The 19,160-nt window shown below is 44.0% G+C and overlaps 1 protein-coding gene across 4 annotated transcripts in view; it reads right to left on the bottom strand.

The window, feature by feature from the left end:
- Nucleotides 1-717: 717 nt before the first annotated feature.
- The window catches only part of LOC120315678 (transformation/transcription domain associated protein), an 84,185-nt gene continuing 65,742 nt past the window's right edge, over nt 718-19,160 (bottom strand). For 3 of the 4 annotated variants that reach the window (XM_039360431.1, XM_039360430.1, XM_039360432.1), the window contains 6 exons: nt 12,802-13,027; nt 11,194-11,411; nt 7,978-8,162; nt 6,133-6,336; nt 4,120-4,314; nt 1,703-1,987 (listed from right to left, as the gene is read on the bottom strand). In XM_039360431.1, the coding sequence (XP_039216365.1) occupies nt 1,703-1,987; nt 4,120-4,314; nt 6,133-6,336; nt 7,978-8,162; nt 11,194-11,411; nt 12,802-13,027 (1,313 nt within the window). Of the gene's footprint in view, nt 1,988-4,119; nt 4,315-6,132; nt 6,337-7,977; nt 8,163-11,193; nt 11,412-12,801; nt 13,028-19,160 lie in introns of all 4 variants that reach the window. The other variant, XM_039360429.1, reaches the window with a different exon arrangement.

Raw genomic sequence — 19,160 nt, 5'->3', positions numbered from 1 at the left:
TCACGCACCCAAAGCATATGTGTTCTCTTTGCTGATTGTTGCTTTAAGGGAACTCCTGACCTTCCATTAGTTCTTGGATGGACTAATTCTTCTTTGAAATCTACAGTCCACCTTGGATCCAAGGGCATATGTGGGTGATTCAAAATACCCGTATCCCAGAAGACCAGCTGGCAAGGCTGCTTCTGGCTGTCCTTCAAATCTCTATCTCCTTCTAAGATCTTGCTGCAAAGATGACCTTGGAGAAGGAATGTGGCCATTAGCAAAACATGAATTAAGCCTTCATGAACAGGCTCCATTACGGTCATAGAATACCACTAGCTTGCTTTAGTTTCGCAAGACTCTCTATGTCTTTCTAGGTTTTTGAAGCCACTACCTGCAGACGATCCCACCAGCCACTATTTTTCTTTCAGAATTCCAAGCAACATGGGAATTGGAGTCATTTGAGAAATTCCTGATGAGAAAAAAGTAATTAATATGGAGGGAGGGAAGGGTGAGCACCTGGTTCTTAGAACGTTTGAATATGAAGGCAATTTTGCATCTGCTCTTTATGCAGTGCCTGCAACTTAAAAGTCAGGAGAAAAAAAATATCTCTTGTTTTTAAAAGCACTCTGTTCCTTTTTTTTTTTCCTTCTTCTTCTCCTGAGGGGGTATGTCCTTCATCATCTCTTTTTTATGGCCACTTGAAAAAGCACCCACGAGCCAAACAAAGGCCATTCCTAGCATTTTAGAAAATATTTATTCCGAAGAAAAAAGTTCACTCCTTACAAATTTGAACTGGAACATTCTCAATATTGCGGTACGGTTTTATATATATAAAAAAGGCTAAGATGGATGCGATAAAAACAATTTCTCTTTTCTTTTTAAATTACACAGCTAAAACTAAACAAAACAAAAAAAAAACCACCCAGCTCCTCAGGGAAGTTACTGAAGGATATACATTTAAAATGTGTCGGAGCTGGAAAACAAAAGACATCGTGGGGTATTCAAAAGTTTGGGGATTTGCGCGAATGGGTTCCTTCCAAATACTTGTTTTAACGGACAACAATTTCAGGTTTAGAAAGTTCCTCTTAGGCCTAAGGGATTCGCCAACTCAGAAATGGGTTCACTTTCACTGCAAAAAGCTCTGCAGGGAAAAAATAAAATAGCACAATTTGATCTTCTTTTTTTTTTACCAACTAGCAACCAAAACAATAACAACACCAACCCAAAAAAGAAGGATTTTTTCCTGTACATCTTTCTTACAAAAAAACCCCCGCTGTACAATGCCTGGATTAAAATGATCTTTCCCCTGTCTTGGTATCGACTGGAAAGTAAACAGTTTTAAAAAAACGGGGAAAAAAATCTTTGCACATCAAGATCCTCGAGGTGGGGATAATTCTTTTTGAAAATAAAATAAAATTGACTAGAACTCTTGGGCAAGTCTCAACTCTTGCCAGCATCTTCCCTCTTCTTGCTCACAATGTAAAATAAAGATTGATCGAGGTGCAAAGTTCAAATCTCGTCCTTCAGATGACCCCCCCCCCACTGGACTGGAGTGATGTCAGCATGATAAAGAAAGAATCTATAAACATAACTACTCATGGAAACATGATCATGCTGGAAACATCAGGGCCAGGATGGATGAAGAACCATCCGTGATGGGTGTGAAGGACCTTGTCATGTCTCAACTGGCCTTGCCATCCTTCAAGTCTTAAGGACACATCTACAGCCACGGATGCCAGGCTGGGTCCATGCGACAGAGGTTGTCTAAGCTATTAGCGGCCGCAACCAAGGTGTTGACTTTACTCTCTCCGCCTTCGAACTGAGCCAAGTTATGGAGCCGGGTCATGATGGCAGTCACAGCTTTCTGAACCAGCGACACCAGCTGCTGGCTGTCCATGTTCTCTGGCTGCCCAGCTGCTGAGAGCGGGGAGGATGTGTCCTCTTGGGTTTTCTTATGCCAAGCAATGGTTTCATCGCGCAGCACGGTTTTCAGGATGCCGTCAACCTGGAAGAGAAGAGAATAAGAGGTGGGAGGGATCTTGAAGATCTTCAAGCAGGAGACCCAATACCACTCCAGACAAATGGCTGTCCAGTCTCTTCTGGAAAACTTCCAGAGATGGAGCACCCACAACTTCTGGAGATAAGCCATTCCATTCATTAATAGCCTTCCAGAAGGTGTCCCACAACCACTGATTAATTGTTCCACTGATTAATTGTTCTCATTGTCAGGAAATTTCTCCTTATTGCTAGGTTGGTTCTCTCCTTGACTACTTTCCATCCGTTGCTTCTTGTTCTGCCTTCAGGTGCTTTGGAGACTGGGTTGACACCCCCCCCCTTCATTATGACAACCCCTCAAATATTGGAAGACTGCTATCGTGTCAGCCCTAGTCCTTCTTTTCATTAAACCAGACACACCCAATTCCTGCAAACATTCTTTAATCTCCATCTTTGTTGCTCTTCTCTGCACTCTTTCCAGAGCCTCAACATCTTTTTTGTATCATGGTGACCAAATCTGGACGCAATATGCCAAAAGTGGTCTTACCCAAGGCATTATAAAGTGGTACTAACACTTCCCTTGATCTTTGATTCCTATGAAGGTGGGAAAAAGATGAGCCAATTCCACTTAGAAGGCAGATTAGAGCAGGAATGGGCTATTAATTTTTCCAAGGAGCCACAGGAGAACCTTGAGCTGTTGTGGAGGGCTGAACCCAAAGGGCTGTGAAGAGGTGTAGGCATACACACACGCACCTATGTAAGTCTTTTACATATGGCCTCCTTCAAAATAAAAACAATTCACGTGGACCAGGGAGGGCCATATGTGGCTCAGAAGTCATAAAATGCCCAGTTCTGGATTAGAACGATGGTGGAATTTGGGACCATTCTGGAAATACTCTTTTAGGACTTTCTAGGCCTTTATTTGAACTCTTTATGTCAACAAGTTCACTTAAGAATAAGCCAAATAAGAAGAGGGTTTGAATGCACAGTCTGGACCAAGCCAGAACGACTGAAGCCGGAGGTTTTATACTTCAGAAACATGGGAAGTGCTAAAATATTTTAATCGGATCCTCTTTTCAAGAGTAGGGTGGGGAGGCTGCATTTATGATCATTTAGCCAGGATAAGAATCATAATTTATTACAATTTATGATAATTTATCCTGGGCGGTCATCACAATCTGTTACAATTTAATGCTAATTTGGCACAATTTATGATAATGTCTCCGGGGTGATCATCGTAAATTATTATAAATGTAAATTTCTTTATTGTGGTCATTAACTGGCAGGACCGAACTGATAATTTAAATATCCAGAATATACAATTCTGTATTGACAACATCAGGATAGTTGCGATAGCTTATCTGCCTCTACAGATAAAATATGGCTCTGCAGATGGATTACTCTCTTTTATTCTTGTTAAACTTAATTTCAATGCTTTTAATACCCTTATGTTTATGTCTTTATACAACTGTAAGCCGCCCAGAGTAACTTGACACAATGATACGGGTGGCATATAAATTTAATAAATAAATAGAAACTAAAGAGAACCAGTTTGGTTAAGGTGCCAGACTAGAAACCAGGAGATGGTGAGTTCTAGTCCCACTTTTGATGTGAATGCTAGCTGGGTGACTTTGGGTCAATCACCAGGAGACGGTGAATTCTAGTCCTGCCTTAGCCATGCAAGCCAGCTGGGTGACTTTGGGCCAATCACTAGGAGATTGTGAGTTCTAGTCCCACCTTAGCCATGCAAGCCAGCTGGGTGACTTTGAGCCAATCACCAGGAGACTGTGAGTTCTAGTCCCGCCTTAGGCATGAACATCAGCTGGATGACTTTGGGCCAATCATCAGGAGACGGTGAGTTCTAGTCCCACCTTAGCCATGCAAGCCAGCTGGGTGACTTTGGCCAATCCCTCTCTCTCAGCCCAACCCACCTCACAGGATCATTGTTGTGAGGAAAACAGGAGGAGGAAGGTGTGCTGGATATGTCCACTGCCTTACGTTACTTCTAAAAATAATGAAGGCAGCACACAAATAAATAATAAATCGATCCATTTAAAATCAATGCATCAGTAAATTTTCTGGCAGCTGACGGAGCGACCGGGTGCCCCCGTCCTTGTCCACCCTGACCCATTACACGCTTACCTTGAAGTTTGGCTGAGCAAAACAACGAGCCACAGCAATCATGGATGCTGTGAGGGGCCCAGAGACCCCGATGGTGGTCAGGAATTCCGAAATGTTTGGGGTGAGCCGGAACGGGACGGGACGGTTGGCGTCCAGATCCCCTGTAGCATCGTTGATGTCAAACCGGAAGTAGGCCACGTTTAATTTGCCTGTATCCTAAGCATTGGGACGACACACAAGCACAACGTTGGAAGGAGCGACAGAGAAAAATGGGAAGAAAATTACTCAAAAACAATAATGCACAGCCTGGGGCCACCCGGGGCTGCCTCCCAAAATCTCCTGGGTGGCCCCCAGAGGCTTCCAAAATTAATTGTTAAGAGACAATGTGCAGGAAGTCCTCAATTTACAACCGTTTGTATCGTGGCCGAAGTTACAGCAGCATCGAGAAAAAGTGCATGAAGACTGTTTTTCTTGCACTCTTACATTTTTGTTTATTTTGAGGAAGAAAATGCCAGAAAAAAGAGATAGTTATTTGGTATCTCTGTTTCCCACCTTGTTTTTCCTCCCCTCCCTTAACCTTTTCTTGCAGGGGGGGTCACGTGGCCCCCTAGAGATTAAGACTAAAAAAAGAGGGGCTCCCCCTATTCAATTCCATTTGACGTTTGCGATTACATTCATGCAAAGGCTTTTTCTAACACACACACACACACACACACACACACACACGCGCATGCGCGAGGCCGGTCAGGATCGGCACAGAGAGGTTAACAAGAAATTCAGCTTTGAACACAGCCCTCTATTAACCGGCGTATAAAGATGACAGGTATAAACTTTCTCAGCGAGGTATCAATCCTAAATAATGGCTTCTTTTGTTGTGCTGCTGGATGGGTCAGCCTGAGGGGGTGGGAGGGGGGGGAACTGCTCTTGTTTCTGCTTTTTTTTTCTCTATGCAAGAATTTTCAATGTTCCACCTGACAATGCAGCTGAAAAGGGATGGTTGAGAACTGGAAGGGGGAGGCAGAAAGGAGGAGGAGGAGGAGGAGGAGGAGAACGACGACTGAAGGGTCCTGGGTGCTCTTTGAGCTTGTGGTTTTCTTGCAGATGTTTCATTACCAAACTAGGTAGCATCATCAGTGCTAGAATGGAGTGGGTTTTGCAGGGGGGGAGGAGGAGGAGGCCTGTGGAGTCCTTGATGGTCTCTGAGCTTGGTTGTTTTCTTGCAGACGTTTCATGACCCAACTGGGTAACATCATCAGTGCTAGAACAGAGTGTGGTTTATGGAGAGGAGGAGGAAGATTGTGGGGTCCTTGGTGCTCTCTGAACCTGTTTTTCTTGCAGACACTTCATTACCAAACTAGGAAACATCATCAGTGCTAGAAGAGAGTGGGGTTTATGGAGAGGAGGAGGAGGAGGAGGAGGAGGGATCCATTAAAATTTCAGCAAACTCAGCATCTTTTCACCTTAGGAGCAAGTCAAGGAAAAGACAAAAGTCTTCTCATCTTCTTCCCAACCTCTTCACCAGCAATGGCCAGAGAAGACATCGGAGTTTCCTTCTTCTGCGAGGAACAGACGTGCGGTAACAGGTGCTCCTCGCCTTATGGCCACCACTCAACCCAACACTTCCGTTGCTAAGCAAGACAGTCGCTAAGCGAGATTTGGCCCCATTTTACACCCTTCCTTGCCCCAACTGTGAAGTGAATCCCTGCACTAGTTAAATCAGGGACAGGCTTGATTAAGTGGACCTGGCTTCCCCCGTTGACTTTTGCTTGCAAAAGGGGATCACGTGACACACACCCCCCCGGGACACACTGCGACCATCATAAATAGGAGTCCGTTGCCAAGGGCCTGCATTGTGATGGTGCGGCCACAGGGGAGGCTGCAACGGTCGTGTGGGGGGAAAAGATCAAGTCGCTTTTTTTTTCCAGCGCCGCTGTAACTTCCAACGGTCGCTAAACAAAATGTTGTCGAGGTATGTATGGGGGGGAGGGTCACTGCACGGGTCACTTCTCCTAGGTAAGGTCCATCAAAACCTACCTGAGCAACCTGCAGCATCTCCGGGTTGAGTCGGTTCAAATGGAAGACGAATTCCGCAAACCCGATCAGCGCCAGCTGGATTGTGAACATCTTCCGGAAGGTCCAGTAGTCGGTGGCGTTGGGGAAGGTGTGAAGGGCCCACTCCTTCAGCATGCTGCGTGGCACCATGTTGCCCTGAACTTCTTTCAGAATATCCCGGAGGACCTGAGACGGGAAGAGTGAAGTTGGGTCAGGAGGTGGGCTGGTGACGTTGGCTGGTGTAGGCCAGGGGTCTTCAAACTTGGCCCTTTTATGACTTGTGGGCCTGGCTGAGGAATTCTGGGAGTTGAAGTCCACAAGTCCTAAAAGGGCCAAGTTTGAAGACCCCTGGTGTAGGACAATGCTTCTCAATCTGTACTCCTCAGACCCCTGCAGGCTGCAATGTCATCACAGGGGGGGGGGTCCGCAAAGGCTGGAGAAATGTTATGATTTAAATCTTAAGTCTTGGGGGGGGGTCCCTGGCCCTGGTCTTTTTCCCTATCGCTTTTGGGGTGGTCAAATCTTAACTGTTCAATGCGGTGTTTTTCTGCAACTTTAAGATGGGTGGACTTCAATTCTCAGCTTGTTGAGAAAGCGTGGCTGCCGAATGGCTTCCCCATGCTGTCTGGGGAATCCTGGGAGTTGGTCCACCCATCTTCACCATTCCCAAGATAGAGAAACACTGGATCTTCTGGTCCTTCCAACTCTACCCTTCATGGCTGGCTGGAGAACCTCTACAGGTTTTTTGCTCCCACACCTTCTGCGGGCAAGCTGGGTCTCCCGTGTAAATATCTATAAGTCACCCGTAATGAATGACTACAGCCTGAACGGGCTTAATTAATTGGAGTTGGAAATAAAGAGGGGAGCTGCTTGAAAAGAACAATCACTACACTTGCTCAAATTAAATTATTTAGAGAGACAAAATTTCTGCGAGCCGAAGGCAAGTGCCTGGCAAAAAAAAAAAAAAAGAAGAAGAAAAGGAGACAGATGTTCCAAGTCACTTGATTTTTTTTAAGGCTGGGCAAAGAATGAAAAGGTTCCTTATTAGCAGGTGAACTTTCGAGATACGGGGCACCTGGAATTAAAAATGGGGTCAAGGACAACTTTTGGCCCGCCTATAAATTTTAAACCTTTTAAGCTAACCATTTCTGATCGGAAATGGATGAGCAAGGATGGTAATGGAAGATTTAATTTGTACCTCCTCGGGAAGAGTCAAACTGTGTTTTAGTCAGAGGAAGGCGATTAAGGGAAAGGCGTGGGAACAGAGTTTAAATGCCAACCGTAAAAGACCAATCTCTTGAGTAAACAACACTAGGACATAGAATAACAGGGCTGGAGTAGGCCATCTACTCCAACCTCCTGCTCAAGCAGAAAAACCTATACAATTTCAGAAAAATGGCTGTCCATTCTCTTCTTAAAAACTTCCAGTGTTGGAGCATTCACAACTTCTGGAGGCAGGCTGTTCCACTGGTTAATTGTTCTGACTGTCAGGAAGTTTCTCCGTAGTTCCAGGTTGCTTCTCTCCTTGATGAGTTTCCACCCGTTGCTTCTTGTCCTGCCTTCAGGTGCTTTGGAGAATAGCTTGACTCCCTCTTCTTTGGGGCAGCCCCTGAGAAACTGGGAAGACTGCTATCCTGTCCCCCCTCATCCTTCTCTTCATTAAACTAGACAGACCCAATTCCAGCAACCGTCCTCCCTGTGTCTGAGCCTCCAGTCCTTAATCGTTTTTGCTCTTCTCTGCACTCTTTTTAAAATCTTAGTCTTCTTTTTGAATGGCGGTAACCAGAACTGGACACTAAGTGGACAGCATTTTCTGGGATGCAGTACCTGATGGCTGGCCTGGGTCCCTCGTGCCTGGACGGTCGCCAGCCGGTCGTAGTAGCGAGAAATTGGGCTGTCGTGCTCAATCCCTTTCTTGGCGCAGCGTTGCTTGTAGATCTCCACCAGGGAGAGAGAAGACGGATTGTCCTCCACAAGACGCATCTGGGGAGAGACAGCCACAACGCGGGGAACTGGAGAAGGGAAATACGAGGGGGGCAAAAAAAAAGGAGCCATTCATTTCGTGGAAAACGGTAGGAAGGAGCACCACTAAGAAATCCAAAACATCCTAGCATGTGTCCATCTACCTTCAAATCTTGTCCAGAAGCCTCAGTAATCTTTCTTCTAATCTCAATTATGCCCTTGCTGGTAACCTATGGCCATAACTTTTAAGCTGAAGCACTCGACGTAGCTATTTTGTGCCTGAAATGTTTGCGCACACCCTCTTGCATCCGTGACAGCCAACAGCCTATTCCATATCCTAGCCCAGGGGTACCCAACTTTGACAACTTAAGACCTGTGGACTTCAACTCCCAGAGTTGAAGTCCCAGAATTCTGGGAGTTGAATTCCGGGAGCTGAAGTCCACAGCTATGTGAGGAATTCTGGCAGCTGAAGTCTCAGAATTTGGGCAGTTGAATTCTGGGAGCTGAAGTCCACAGCTAACTGGGGAATTCTGGGAGTTGAAGTCTCAGAATTTTGAGAGTTAAATTCTGGGAGTTGAATTCTGGGAGTTGGAAGTCCACAGGTCTTAAAAGTTGCCAAGGTTGGACAGCCCTGACCTAGCCTCTGAGTCGAGCAGATTTTTCACGCAAAATCAGGCAAGCTTTGTCCACCCGCAAAATCACAGCTACAATATTGAGTTGATTGATCCACTGCAGATGCTGTTAAAAAAAAAAATCCAGTCAGCACATTTTTCAAGCTTTTCTGACGTTCTACTGGAAACCTTACAACCATGACAGACAACAGCTGCAACATGGCACACCCCCTTTTGTGGGAGAGAAAAGTGAGGAACGTGAGGCCACCGTGTGCCCGTGCATGCTTTGTGATGGGTGGACAACTGTTTCTCTTGTCAAGGCTTGGACTGATCCCAAGGTAATTTCTTGAGGAGGGAGAAACAATGGGTGGAGACTGAAAGAGAGACAAAGGACTGGGAGAATAGCCCGTTTAAATAAAAGCTACAGTATTTCATCAACCATTATGCAGAAGCTGAGATGATTAAGTGAAGGGCATTGTGATCTTTGGGCATCCCTCACAGCATTCTCAAGAGCTCGAGAAAGAGAAAGAAAGAAAGAAAGAAAGAAAGAAAGAAAGAAAGAAAGAAAGAAAGAAAGAAAGAAAGAAAGAAAGAAAGAAAGAAAGAAAGAAAGAAAAGAGAGAGAGAGAGAGTGCGCTCACAATAAGACCACCCAAAATTGACAATCAACCTGGCAAAGATTAAGTCTGAACAAGCTAACATATAACTCTGGGAAGGATGCACGGTTCCCTGCCTCGGTTGCTAGACCATGCTACTGGAGATCTGAAGGCCACTAGCTGATTGCAAATAGGTTATGTTATAGTTCAAAGATGTATTGCTCAAGCCTATACACAAGAATCTGGTCATTATTAAATTGGTGCCAGATTAACGGTCATGGAAGTCAAGAGGGGTTGGACTTGAACCATTTGTGGCCACGTTAAGAACTCTAGGTTGATGACACACTTAACTCCACCCTCCCCAGCTCTGCCGGCTCTTTTCTTACACTGCTCTTAGGCAGGACGGAAGGGTGATTTTTGTACAGATTAACAACCCACGTTTGCTTTCCTTAGTTAAGGCATGAAATGTTGGTCTTCTGCTCTAAGCAATGCGGTCATTAAATGAGTCATCAGCCTTCACAAGGTCTACCTTCCTCTTTATGGACCCTGCCAGATTGCTGTTTCTTTAAAGACAGGCTTAGAAAAGCTACATCGGGTTTTTAATTTGCCAAGCCTCAGATAGCCTAAATTGGGCTTTGTTGCAAATAAATAAGAGCTGTCAAAATTTGGGTGCAGAAAAGAGAAAGGGGGGGGGGAGAGGAAAAAAGCATTAAAGTAACAATACCTCCCATCTCAAATGGGTTGTTAAAAATGACTCTGATTGAAGTATTTACTTCCCCAGCCTATTCTTGGTGGGTGCTTGTTTGTTTGTTTTTTCCTTTTATTATACGCAAAGCGTGCGACAGGCCAATATATGTATAGTCAGCCATCAGTAAACTCACAGAATGGTTAAAAAAAAAACCTATAATAAATAAAAGCCTCCAGAACCAAAAGGTTTTGTTGAATGGTATAATCAAATATAATTGAGAAGCGAAAAATAAAATAAAATAAAAGACGACGCACACAAATTGTTAACGGAAGAGAAATCTGACATTTTAACAGAGCGGTAGGAATGAACAATGCCAGCATTGTGTTATTTTGCCAACACAGTGACCGTTAGGTTCTGCTGCTAAGCAAGACGCATATTAAGTCAATCATGCCCAATTTTATGACCATTTATGACCAGCCCAACTTCCTACTCTGTAAGATATACATCTCTGAAAGAGGATCGCCCAAGGAAGAAGACATCACCGATTCACAGGACAGCCTGTTCCACTGATTGACTCAGCTTGTATCATCCGGTTGTTCCTCTGGAAGGGACCTTGGAGGTCATCTAGTCCAACCCCTGCTGAGGCAGGAAACCCTATACCAGGGGTAGGCAACCTTGGCTCTTTTATGACTTGTGGACTTCAACTCCCAGAATTCCTGTCAACATGGCTGGTTCAGGAATTCTGGGTACTGAAGTCCACAAGTCACAAAACAGCCAAGATTGCCTACCTCTGCCATATACCATTTCAGACAAATGGCTGTCCAGTCTCTTCTTTAAAAACCTCCAGTGATGGAGCACCCACAACTTCTGGAGGCAGGTTGTTCCACTGGCTAATTGTTCTAACTGTCAGGAAGTTTCTCCTTAATTCTAGGTTGCTTCTCTCCTTGAATTTGGGGAGTTGAAGTCCACAGTCATAAAAGGGCCAAATTTAAAGACCCCTGGTATAAGGTCTCGTGCCTTGAGCAGCAGGTTGGACTAGAAGACCTCTGAGCTCCCTTTTCCATCCCTATCTTCTATGTTCTGACTTTGGCCTGTCCTTCTCACAGTTCACTGAACAGAGAACAATCTCCCCCCCCCACTCCAGTGTTAAAGCATTTCTGGTGCCCCTCAACCTTTTCAAACTCACCAGTGAAGAAAAGGTGTCTCTTGGTGGTCTCTTTTCTCTTTTCTAAACAAGGGTTCAGGAGGCGGAGAAGCTGCAGGACGCGTTCCTCTCGACGCGACTCGGTCAAGCAAGCATCGTTCATGACAAGGTAGGGGTAGATCTTCCCATTGTGGCCTCGGATGTAGAGTCTTCGGGCTGCTGTGTTGTGTTTCTGGACTATCTCTACTCTGGGCATAAATCTATCGGGGGGGGGGAGATAAAAAGCAGCTGATTTTTCCAGATTCTTAAAGCTTCCTTTTTTCTCTCCTTTTGAGATGAAAGCCAGATTTTTTTTAAAAAAAGAAAAAAAAGAGAGGAGGAATTCTATTACCTTACTTAAAACCGCTAACAATAGGAAGCCCATTATGCCGCTCGACGAAACACCGGCATTATGAATTTTTGTAACGATACAACCTTTTAAGCAACTGCGTTTTTCTATTACCGGGGGCTCAGCTGAGATTAGTGTTTTCTGTGAAAAGCTGCCGCGGATACACACTGTCCTTTTGTCTCCTCCAAACAGAGTGACAAAACTTCTTGAAAACACACACGGGGGGGGGGGGGGAAGGAGCACGCTGGAGCACGCAATCGGAAACGCTTTTCTGAGCCAGAAACCACACAACCCCTGAGAGGATGCTTGTCCTGAGCACCAGCCTTACTGAACTGTGGTCTCCTCAAGTCCACAATTGTGGACTACGGGATCCCTGAGTCGCAGCCTGCTTTTAAGCTTGTCCCACGTTGGAAAAAGACTGGTCTATATACTAGGTAGTCCTTGACTTACAAATATTTATATAGTGGCCGTTTGAAGTTACAACGGCACTGAAGAAAGATTTACAACCGGTTTCCACTCTTATTTTGCACATCGTGAGTACTAGAAAGAAGCAGAGTTTGCTCTGTTTATAGACAAGTCCCTTCTAGCACTGATGATGTTCCCTAGTTGGGTCATGAAACGTCTGCAAGGAAACCACCAAGCTCAGAGAGCACCAATCACCCCACAGTCTTCCTCCTCCTTCACTTTCTCCTCCTCCCCCACTCCCTTCTAGCACTGATGTTACCTAGTTTGGTAATTAAATGTCTGCAAGAAAAGCATCAAGCTCAGAGTACGCCAAAGACCGCCCCCCCAGTCTTCCTCTTCTTCTCCTCCTCCTCCTCCACTCCGCCAACTCCACTCCCTTCTAGCACTGATCATGTTACCTAGTTGGGTAATTAAATGTCTGCAAGAAAACCCATCAAGCTCAGACAGCACCAAGGATCCCAGAGGCTTCCTCTTGCTCTTCCTTCTCCTTCCCTTTCTCCTCCTCTTCCATTCCGCAACCCCCACTCCTTTCTAATACCGACAGCATTACATAGTTGGGTAATGAGACGTCCGCCAGAAAACAACCACCCAGCTCAGAGAGCACCAAGGATCCCACAGTTCAACCCTGAGCAACACAGATCCTCTTTTATCAGAATCTTCTATCCTCAAAAGCATCTTGCTCTTCAATCCACGACTTGAAAAGATTTCCAATGAATCCATTAAAAGAAAGCTTGGAGAACAGTATCCAGGATCACAACACTAGAACCAAGTTCTTCATTTTACCTGCCTTCCCTTACCGGGCAATTTTGATGTAGTAGTGTGTTGGTTTGGGCATAAGAAATTCTCCTGGAATTTCCACGTCTGCAGTCTGGGCAGAGAAATTGCTAAGAAAACGGCACTTTTCCTCAATGAGAAAAAATTTGGGTAGCTGCTTGGTTTTGGCCTCCAGGATTTTGATCCACTTCTTCAGTTTCGAAATGAGATTGTGAAGTTTCATGGAGCCCGGCACACTAAAGTCGAAATCTAGAAGAGAGAAGGGGGGGAAAAAAAGAAGAAAACCATTTGTGAAAAACTAGGATGGAAAGCATTAAGATATTAGTGATGCAGACTCCGTTAAGTTGATTTTCTGAATATTATTCCCTTTGCCTCACCTTCCTACCAGTTTAAAAGGATGTCCCAAATGAAAAGGGTAAGAAAACATTAACAAAACCCCAAAAAACAAGAACATTGTACATCTTCAGAGGTGTAGGAAATCTGGGAACATGTAGTTTTCTCACCAAATTTTTAACGGCTGTATGATTTCTGTGTTGACTTTATTGTTCTGAATCTTGATGTTTTGTTAAAAGTAGCTTAGCGCCCTGACTCCTTGCTGGAGCGGAAAAGCGGAGTATAAATCCTACGCAATCAAGTTGGTCAAGCTTTTAAGATTTTTTGGTACTTTGTCCTCTAACCCAAGGTTTAAAAGAGGTAAGCCACAGTGACGGAAGATGGTCTGTTCCAACTTACACAAGAGTCAAAACGGAATACAAACGAAATTAACTTCATGTCTTTTTGACATTTTGTGGGTGTTACTGGGGTTGCTCTACTAAAAAATCTAAATATTTCGTTCTGTGTTCACTGCATAAAAGTAGCTAGATGGTTCCCTTCCAGGTCAACAACAAAACAATAATAATAAAGTTGGAAGGGACCTTGGAGGTCATGTAGTCCAACCCTCTACTCAGGCAGGAAACCCTATACCATTCCAGACAAATGGCTGTCCAGTCTCTTCTTAAAAACTTCCAGTGTTGGAGCATTCACCGCTTCTGGAGGCAGGTTGTTCCACTGGTTAATTGTTCTAACTGTCAGGAAGTTTCTCCTTAGTTCTAGGTTGCTTCTCTCTCTGATTAGTTTCCATCCGTTGCTTCTCGTCCTGCCTTCAGGTGCTTTGGAGACTAGCTTGACTCCCTCTTCTTTGGGGCAGCCCCTGAGATATTGGAAGACTGCTATCATGTCCCCCCTCGTCCTTCTCTTCATTAAACTAGACATACCCAATTCCAGCAATCGTTCCTTATATGCTTTAGCTTTCAAAAGGTAAATCAAAAGGCAATTTCGTTTATAGAACGAAATATTGCTCTACAGAAACATATTATCATTTTTTGGGGGGGGAAATACGCCCAACGTTCAGATTTGTTTAGAGGAAATCAAATCTCATTCATTCCTTCATTCAATTCAACTTATAAGCTGCCCAATCGATACAGACTCATACCAGTTTAGAAAACTTTATTTAAAAAAAAAAAAAAGAAACAAAGAAAGAAAACTATCTCTAACAGTTAAATCAGGACAACAGCAATAGATGAGTTGTTGGTGGCACGGCAATTATCTTGCCTAAAGAGAGAGTTGCCAATATCTGCCTTTCAAGACTTTTGACAGCACGTATATTTTCTATTTTGGTCTGGCATTTTCATAGACTGTTCCTAAACAGCAATTGACAGGCAGTGACACTGGATCATTTTAATCTCCCCCCCCCCACCGTCCTAATATTATTTTCATGGTATGTCTCGCACTTTGTATTCCATTTGTCCCTAAGTGTCTGGTTTTTATTACCCCACAATCATGTTTAATAACGTGTGGTTCTGTATTATTAGTCGCTTTGCTGTTAACCGCTTTGGAAGTGTTATATCAAATTTAATTGAAAGAGGAAATCCGTGGATGGCGAAAGACTGACTTCGGTATCTTTCAAGTATTTTTATTTCCAAATCCGCCCACTGTGTTTAAGTAACAAAAACTGGTGACTGGGATTTGTTAAGCTCCACCTTAAGCCAAACGGAAATCTTTATTTTCAGGGCCATCCTATAAAAAAGGTCCAATGGGTAACTGCAAAGGTAACTGCTCCTTAAAGAGAAATGTATATTTAATAAAAGGTAAAGCATCTTTTATCTGGAACGCTCCTTCTCTTCCTCCTGCTTCTGCTTCTGTTTCTCCTCCTTCTGCTTCTCCTCCTCCTCCTGCTCTTCCTCCTTCTGTCTCTCCTCCTCCTGCTTCTTCTGCTTCTCCTCCTCCTTCTCCTCCTCCTGCTGCTTTTCTTCTTCCTTTTCCTTCTGCTCCTCCTCCTTTTTCTGCTCCTCCTCCTCCTCCATTTACTTCTCCTTCTGCTTCTCCTCCTCCTGCTTCTTTCTGCCTCTCCTCCTCCTGCTTCTTCTCCTACTGCTCCTACTCCTCTTCCTTTCTGCCTCTCCTCCTCCTCCTCCTCCTGCTGCTTCTTTTCCTCTTCCTTTTCCTTCTGCTCCCCCTCTTTTTTCTGCTCTTCCTCCTCCTCCTCCATTTACTTTTTCTGCTTCTCCTCCTCCTCCTGCTTCTCTTCTTTCTGCCTCTCCTCCTCCTGCTCCTTTTCCTTCTCCTCCTCCTCCTTTTTCTGCTTCTCCTCCTCCTCCTCCTCCCTTCCTCCTTCTGTATTACTCAAAAACAAGACATTAAAAAGAGTTGCTAAGCAGCATCCAGCAGCTGAATTCCCCTCTTTTCAAGTTCCAATCTTTTAATCCCTTTAGCAGGGACTAAGACAGACGATCAGCAGTCACCAAGTTTTCAGTACATCTTCCACCCGCTCTGCCCCCCCCCCCCGCAGCCTTCAAAACTGCAGAATGACATCCATACACCGTGTTGTTCCCCCGTGCAATGCCCTCTAAATGTGCTTGACAATCTCCTCCATCATCCCCAGCCGGCCCAGAGGGGACCGAAGATTGAAACAGGCTGCCATCTCAAAACTAAAATTCTTCAGCCTTGCTCCGAAGTATGACACATACATCAAAATAAACCCAATCATTTTTGCTGGGGGGGAAGGGGGAAATAAATAAATAAAAAGAGGGCCTGTGCCATTTTGAGGCGGCTTCAGCGCATCTCTATCGAACAGCCTCCTCGTTCAATGCTGGTCTTACCTGAGACAGGTGAGGCACGAAAGAGATGTTCTCTCTCCTTCCCTCCCTCCCTTTCTCCCTCTCTCTCCCTGTCTCCTCTCTCTGTCCCTTTCTCTCTCCCGCTCTCCTTCCCTCCCTCTCCTCTCTCCCTTTCTCCCTCTCTCTGTCCCTCTCTCTCCTCTCTTTCTCTGTCCGTCTCCCTCTCTGACCCTCCCTCTCCTCTCTTTCTCCCTCTGTCCCTTTCTCTCCGTCCCTCCCTCCCTCTCCTTTCTCTCTCTCCCTTTCTCCCGCTCCCTTTTTCTCTCCCTCTCTCCCTCTCGTGGGTTTTGCGTGGCACCAATCCATTTATTCCCTTAGATTTATGTTCTCCTTTTCGATCGGAGGACTGTCAAGCTAGTGGATAATGCATTGTAATACTCAACACACTTGCGCCTTGCGCAACACATCTACCAAGAGGCCACTGATCCAAAAACACATTTTGCGGGATGCCCGTTAAGAACGAGATGGATGGCTCGTATTCATCTTGCCATAGATTTATTGTACCAAACGCTTCTTTTTTTCTCTCTCTCAAAAAAGAAAAAGAAAAGTGCCCCAAATCTTTTCCAGCATCTCTTGGGTCGATGATTAAGGATAGGAAAAAAAAAACAAAAAACCCTCAACTTTAATTCCAAGTCTACCCTCTAGTGAACAACTGGAGTAAACGGCTTGGCAGACGGGTGAGAAAGACGCAACGCGCCGTTCGCGTTGGGTAATTTCGGCTACCTGAAGCGCAGAAATATGTCCCCCAATGGGGAAATACAACCTCTTTGCCAACAACAATATGCAAAATCAGAAGGTAGGGGGAATCAGCAGTATTGTTGTTATATTTTTAAGTGTGTCATTCTTTGCACAGTAAGGATTCGTTTTTCCTCGACATAAACGCTTATTTTAATTTGCTCTCTCTTCTTCCGGGTTCTTGTTTTGGCTTTGCGAGGCCGGACGAGAACGGCGAGAGACGACACAATTAATGAGGTGCCTTTGTTCGTGCCAAAAAGGCTTCACACTGGGCTTGTCTAACGACATCCAGACTTTTTTTTTTTTAAAGGGCAAAAGATTGCCTTTTTTTCAGCAATGTGAACGGCGCAAGCAGCGGTTGCCCGTTCTGCCGTCATTTTAATGAGATTAGAAATCAAATCTCTTTCGGCATCAATCTGAAATACAATCTTTGTTACCTGAGGTGGGTTGAAGGGCTTCGGATGGAACAAAAAAACCAGGACAAACCAGTTGAAGGAAAAGTACATTTTGGATTCAGCTCTGAAAACGCTGAATAACGGATGGGTGGATTAAGAGCTTTTGCGCTGGGAGGAAAAAAAGAAACTGCAGGGGGGGTCCTCCACTTACCACCCTAAATGAGCCCCAAATTGGATAGGATAGGATAGGATAGGATAGGATAGGATAGGATAAATATTGGATTATAGAATAGAATAGAGTAGAGTAGAGTAGAGTAGAGTAGAGTAGAGTAGAGTAGAGTAGAATAGAGTGTAGAGTGTGTAGAATAGAATAGAATAGAATAGAATAGAATAGAATAGAATAGAATAGAATAGAATAGAATAGAATAGAATAAATATTGGATTATAGAATAGAATAGAATAGTGTAGAGTGTGTAGAATAGAATAGAAAAGAATAGAATAATGGGAATAGAATAGACTAGACTAGACTAGAATAGAATAGAATAGAATAGAATAATGGGAATAGAATAGAATAGAATAGAATAGAATAGAATAGAATAGAATAGAATAGAATAGAATAGAATAGAATAGAATAGAATAAATATTGGATTATAGAATAGAGTAGAGTAGAGTAGAGTAGAGTATAGAGTAAGTAGAGTAGAATAGAATAGAATAGAATAGAATAGAATAGAATAGAATAGAATAGAATAGAATAGAATAGAATAGAATAGAATAGAATAGAATAGAATAGATCATCAGTGCTAGAAAGGAGTGGAGTTTGCAGGGAGGAGGAAGAGGAGGAGGAGGAGGAGGAGGAGGACTGTGGAGTCCTTGGTGTCCCTGAGCTTGGTAGTTTTCTTTCAGATGTTTCATTACCAAACTAGGTAACATCATTAGTGCTACAATGGAGTGTAGTCTGCTCTCTGTTCATATACAAATTGGCCCGCCCTTTCAGTACTAAATTAATACTGGACTCAAGAATCAAGAAGTAAACAATACCCCCCACAATCAAGATCCTCTTATCAACTCAGAGAAACAATCAAACAATAAACAGCCCAATCGAGGAACTACGAAGAACATTCCCGCCAACAAGGACAGGGCAGTGACTTTTCCAGTGCTCTTGTCGCTTCGAACTGTCAATGGAGGACTCTCTGTACAACTGGCGCAAAGACATTATAAACCCAGAAGATCTGGATCGGCTGCAGAACAGTACGGTGATTAAAATGCCATTAATCCAGCAGCAGGGAGACGCTAGTCCCGTTTCACATTAATCAAAAATTTTATTTTCTGCAAAAACGAATTAAAATTCCACAAGTCCAAACCTCAAGCCTGCTGACCGACTTAATGGCAGCCATTTCCCCTCCATCTTTCAACATTAATTCAAGGTCCAACTTTTTAACAGATTACATCCAAATCTCATCTTGGGCGAAGTAAAATGGCTATTTTCATCTTAATTAGTTGGGCCTAATCGTAATTGAAAAATAAAATATTCTGACTCCACGGAAGAGATCAGAAAGAGGCTTTTCATTATCGTCCCTCGGAAAAAGGATCCTTTCGCCATCCTGAGGGCTTCAAGAATTCTATTTCAGAAATTTAAGGAAATCTGCCTCTCTGGACAGTTGTTGTTTCCCCCCCCCCAAAAAAAATCACACAACTACAACAAGTCCCAAATTGTGTCTACAGTATTTGAAAATGTGAAAAATGCATGTTTTAAACCAGTGTTTCCCAAACTTGACAATTTTAAGGCATGTGGACTTCAACTCCCAGAATTCCACAGCCAGCGTTGCTGGCTGTGGAATTCTGGGAGTTGAAGTCCTCATGCCTTAAAATTGTCAAGTTTGGGAAACACTGTTTTAAACAAACAAACAAATAAATATGAACTACCTATATTTATCAAAGGTTTCCTTTTTCCTGCTGCTTCCGCCACCCCTTCCTTCCAAACTAAGAAGAGACAATATCCTGCTTCAAAGACAAATTCCAAAATTTGGGGAGCCCTTGGTTCATTTAAAACTGGGGTTGAGAATGGCGACAAAAAAAACCACCCCCCAAAACTCAATT

Source organism: Crotalus tigris, unplaced genomic scaffold (genome assembly GCF_016545835.1).
Source record: "Crotalus tigris isolate CLP2741 ecotype Arizona unplaced genomic scaffold, ASM1654583v1 scf7180000019173.45859301935:6455823, whole genome shotgun sequence".
Classification (NCBI taxonomy): Eukaryota; Metazoa; Chordata; class Lepidosauria; order Squamata; family Viperidae; genus Crotalus; species Crotalus tigris.
This window is presented reverse-complemented; position numbering and strand designations above follow the sequence as displayed.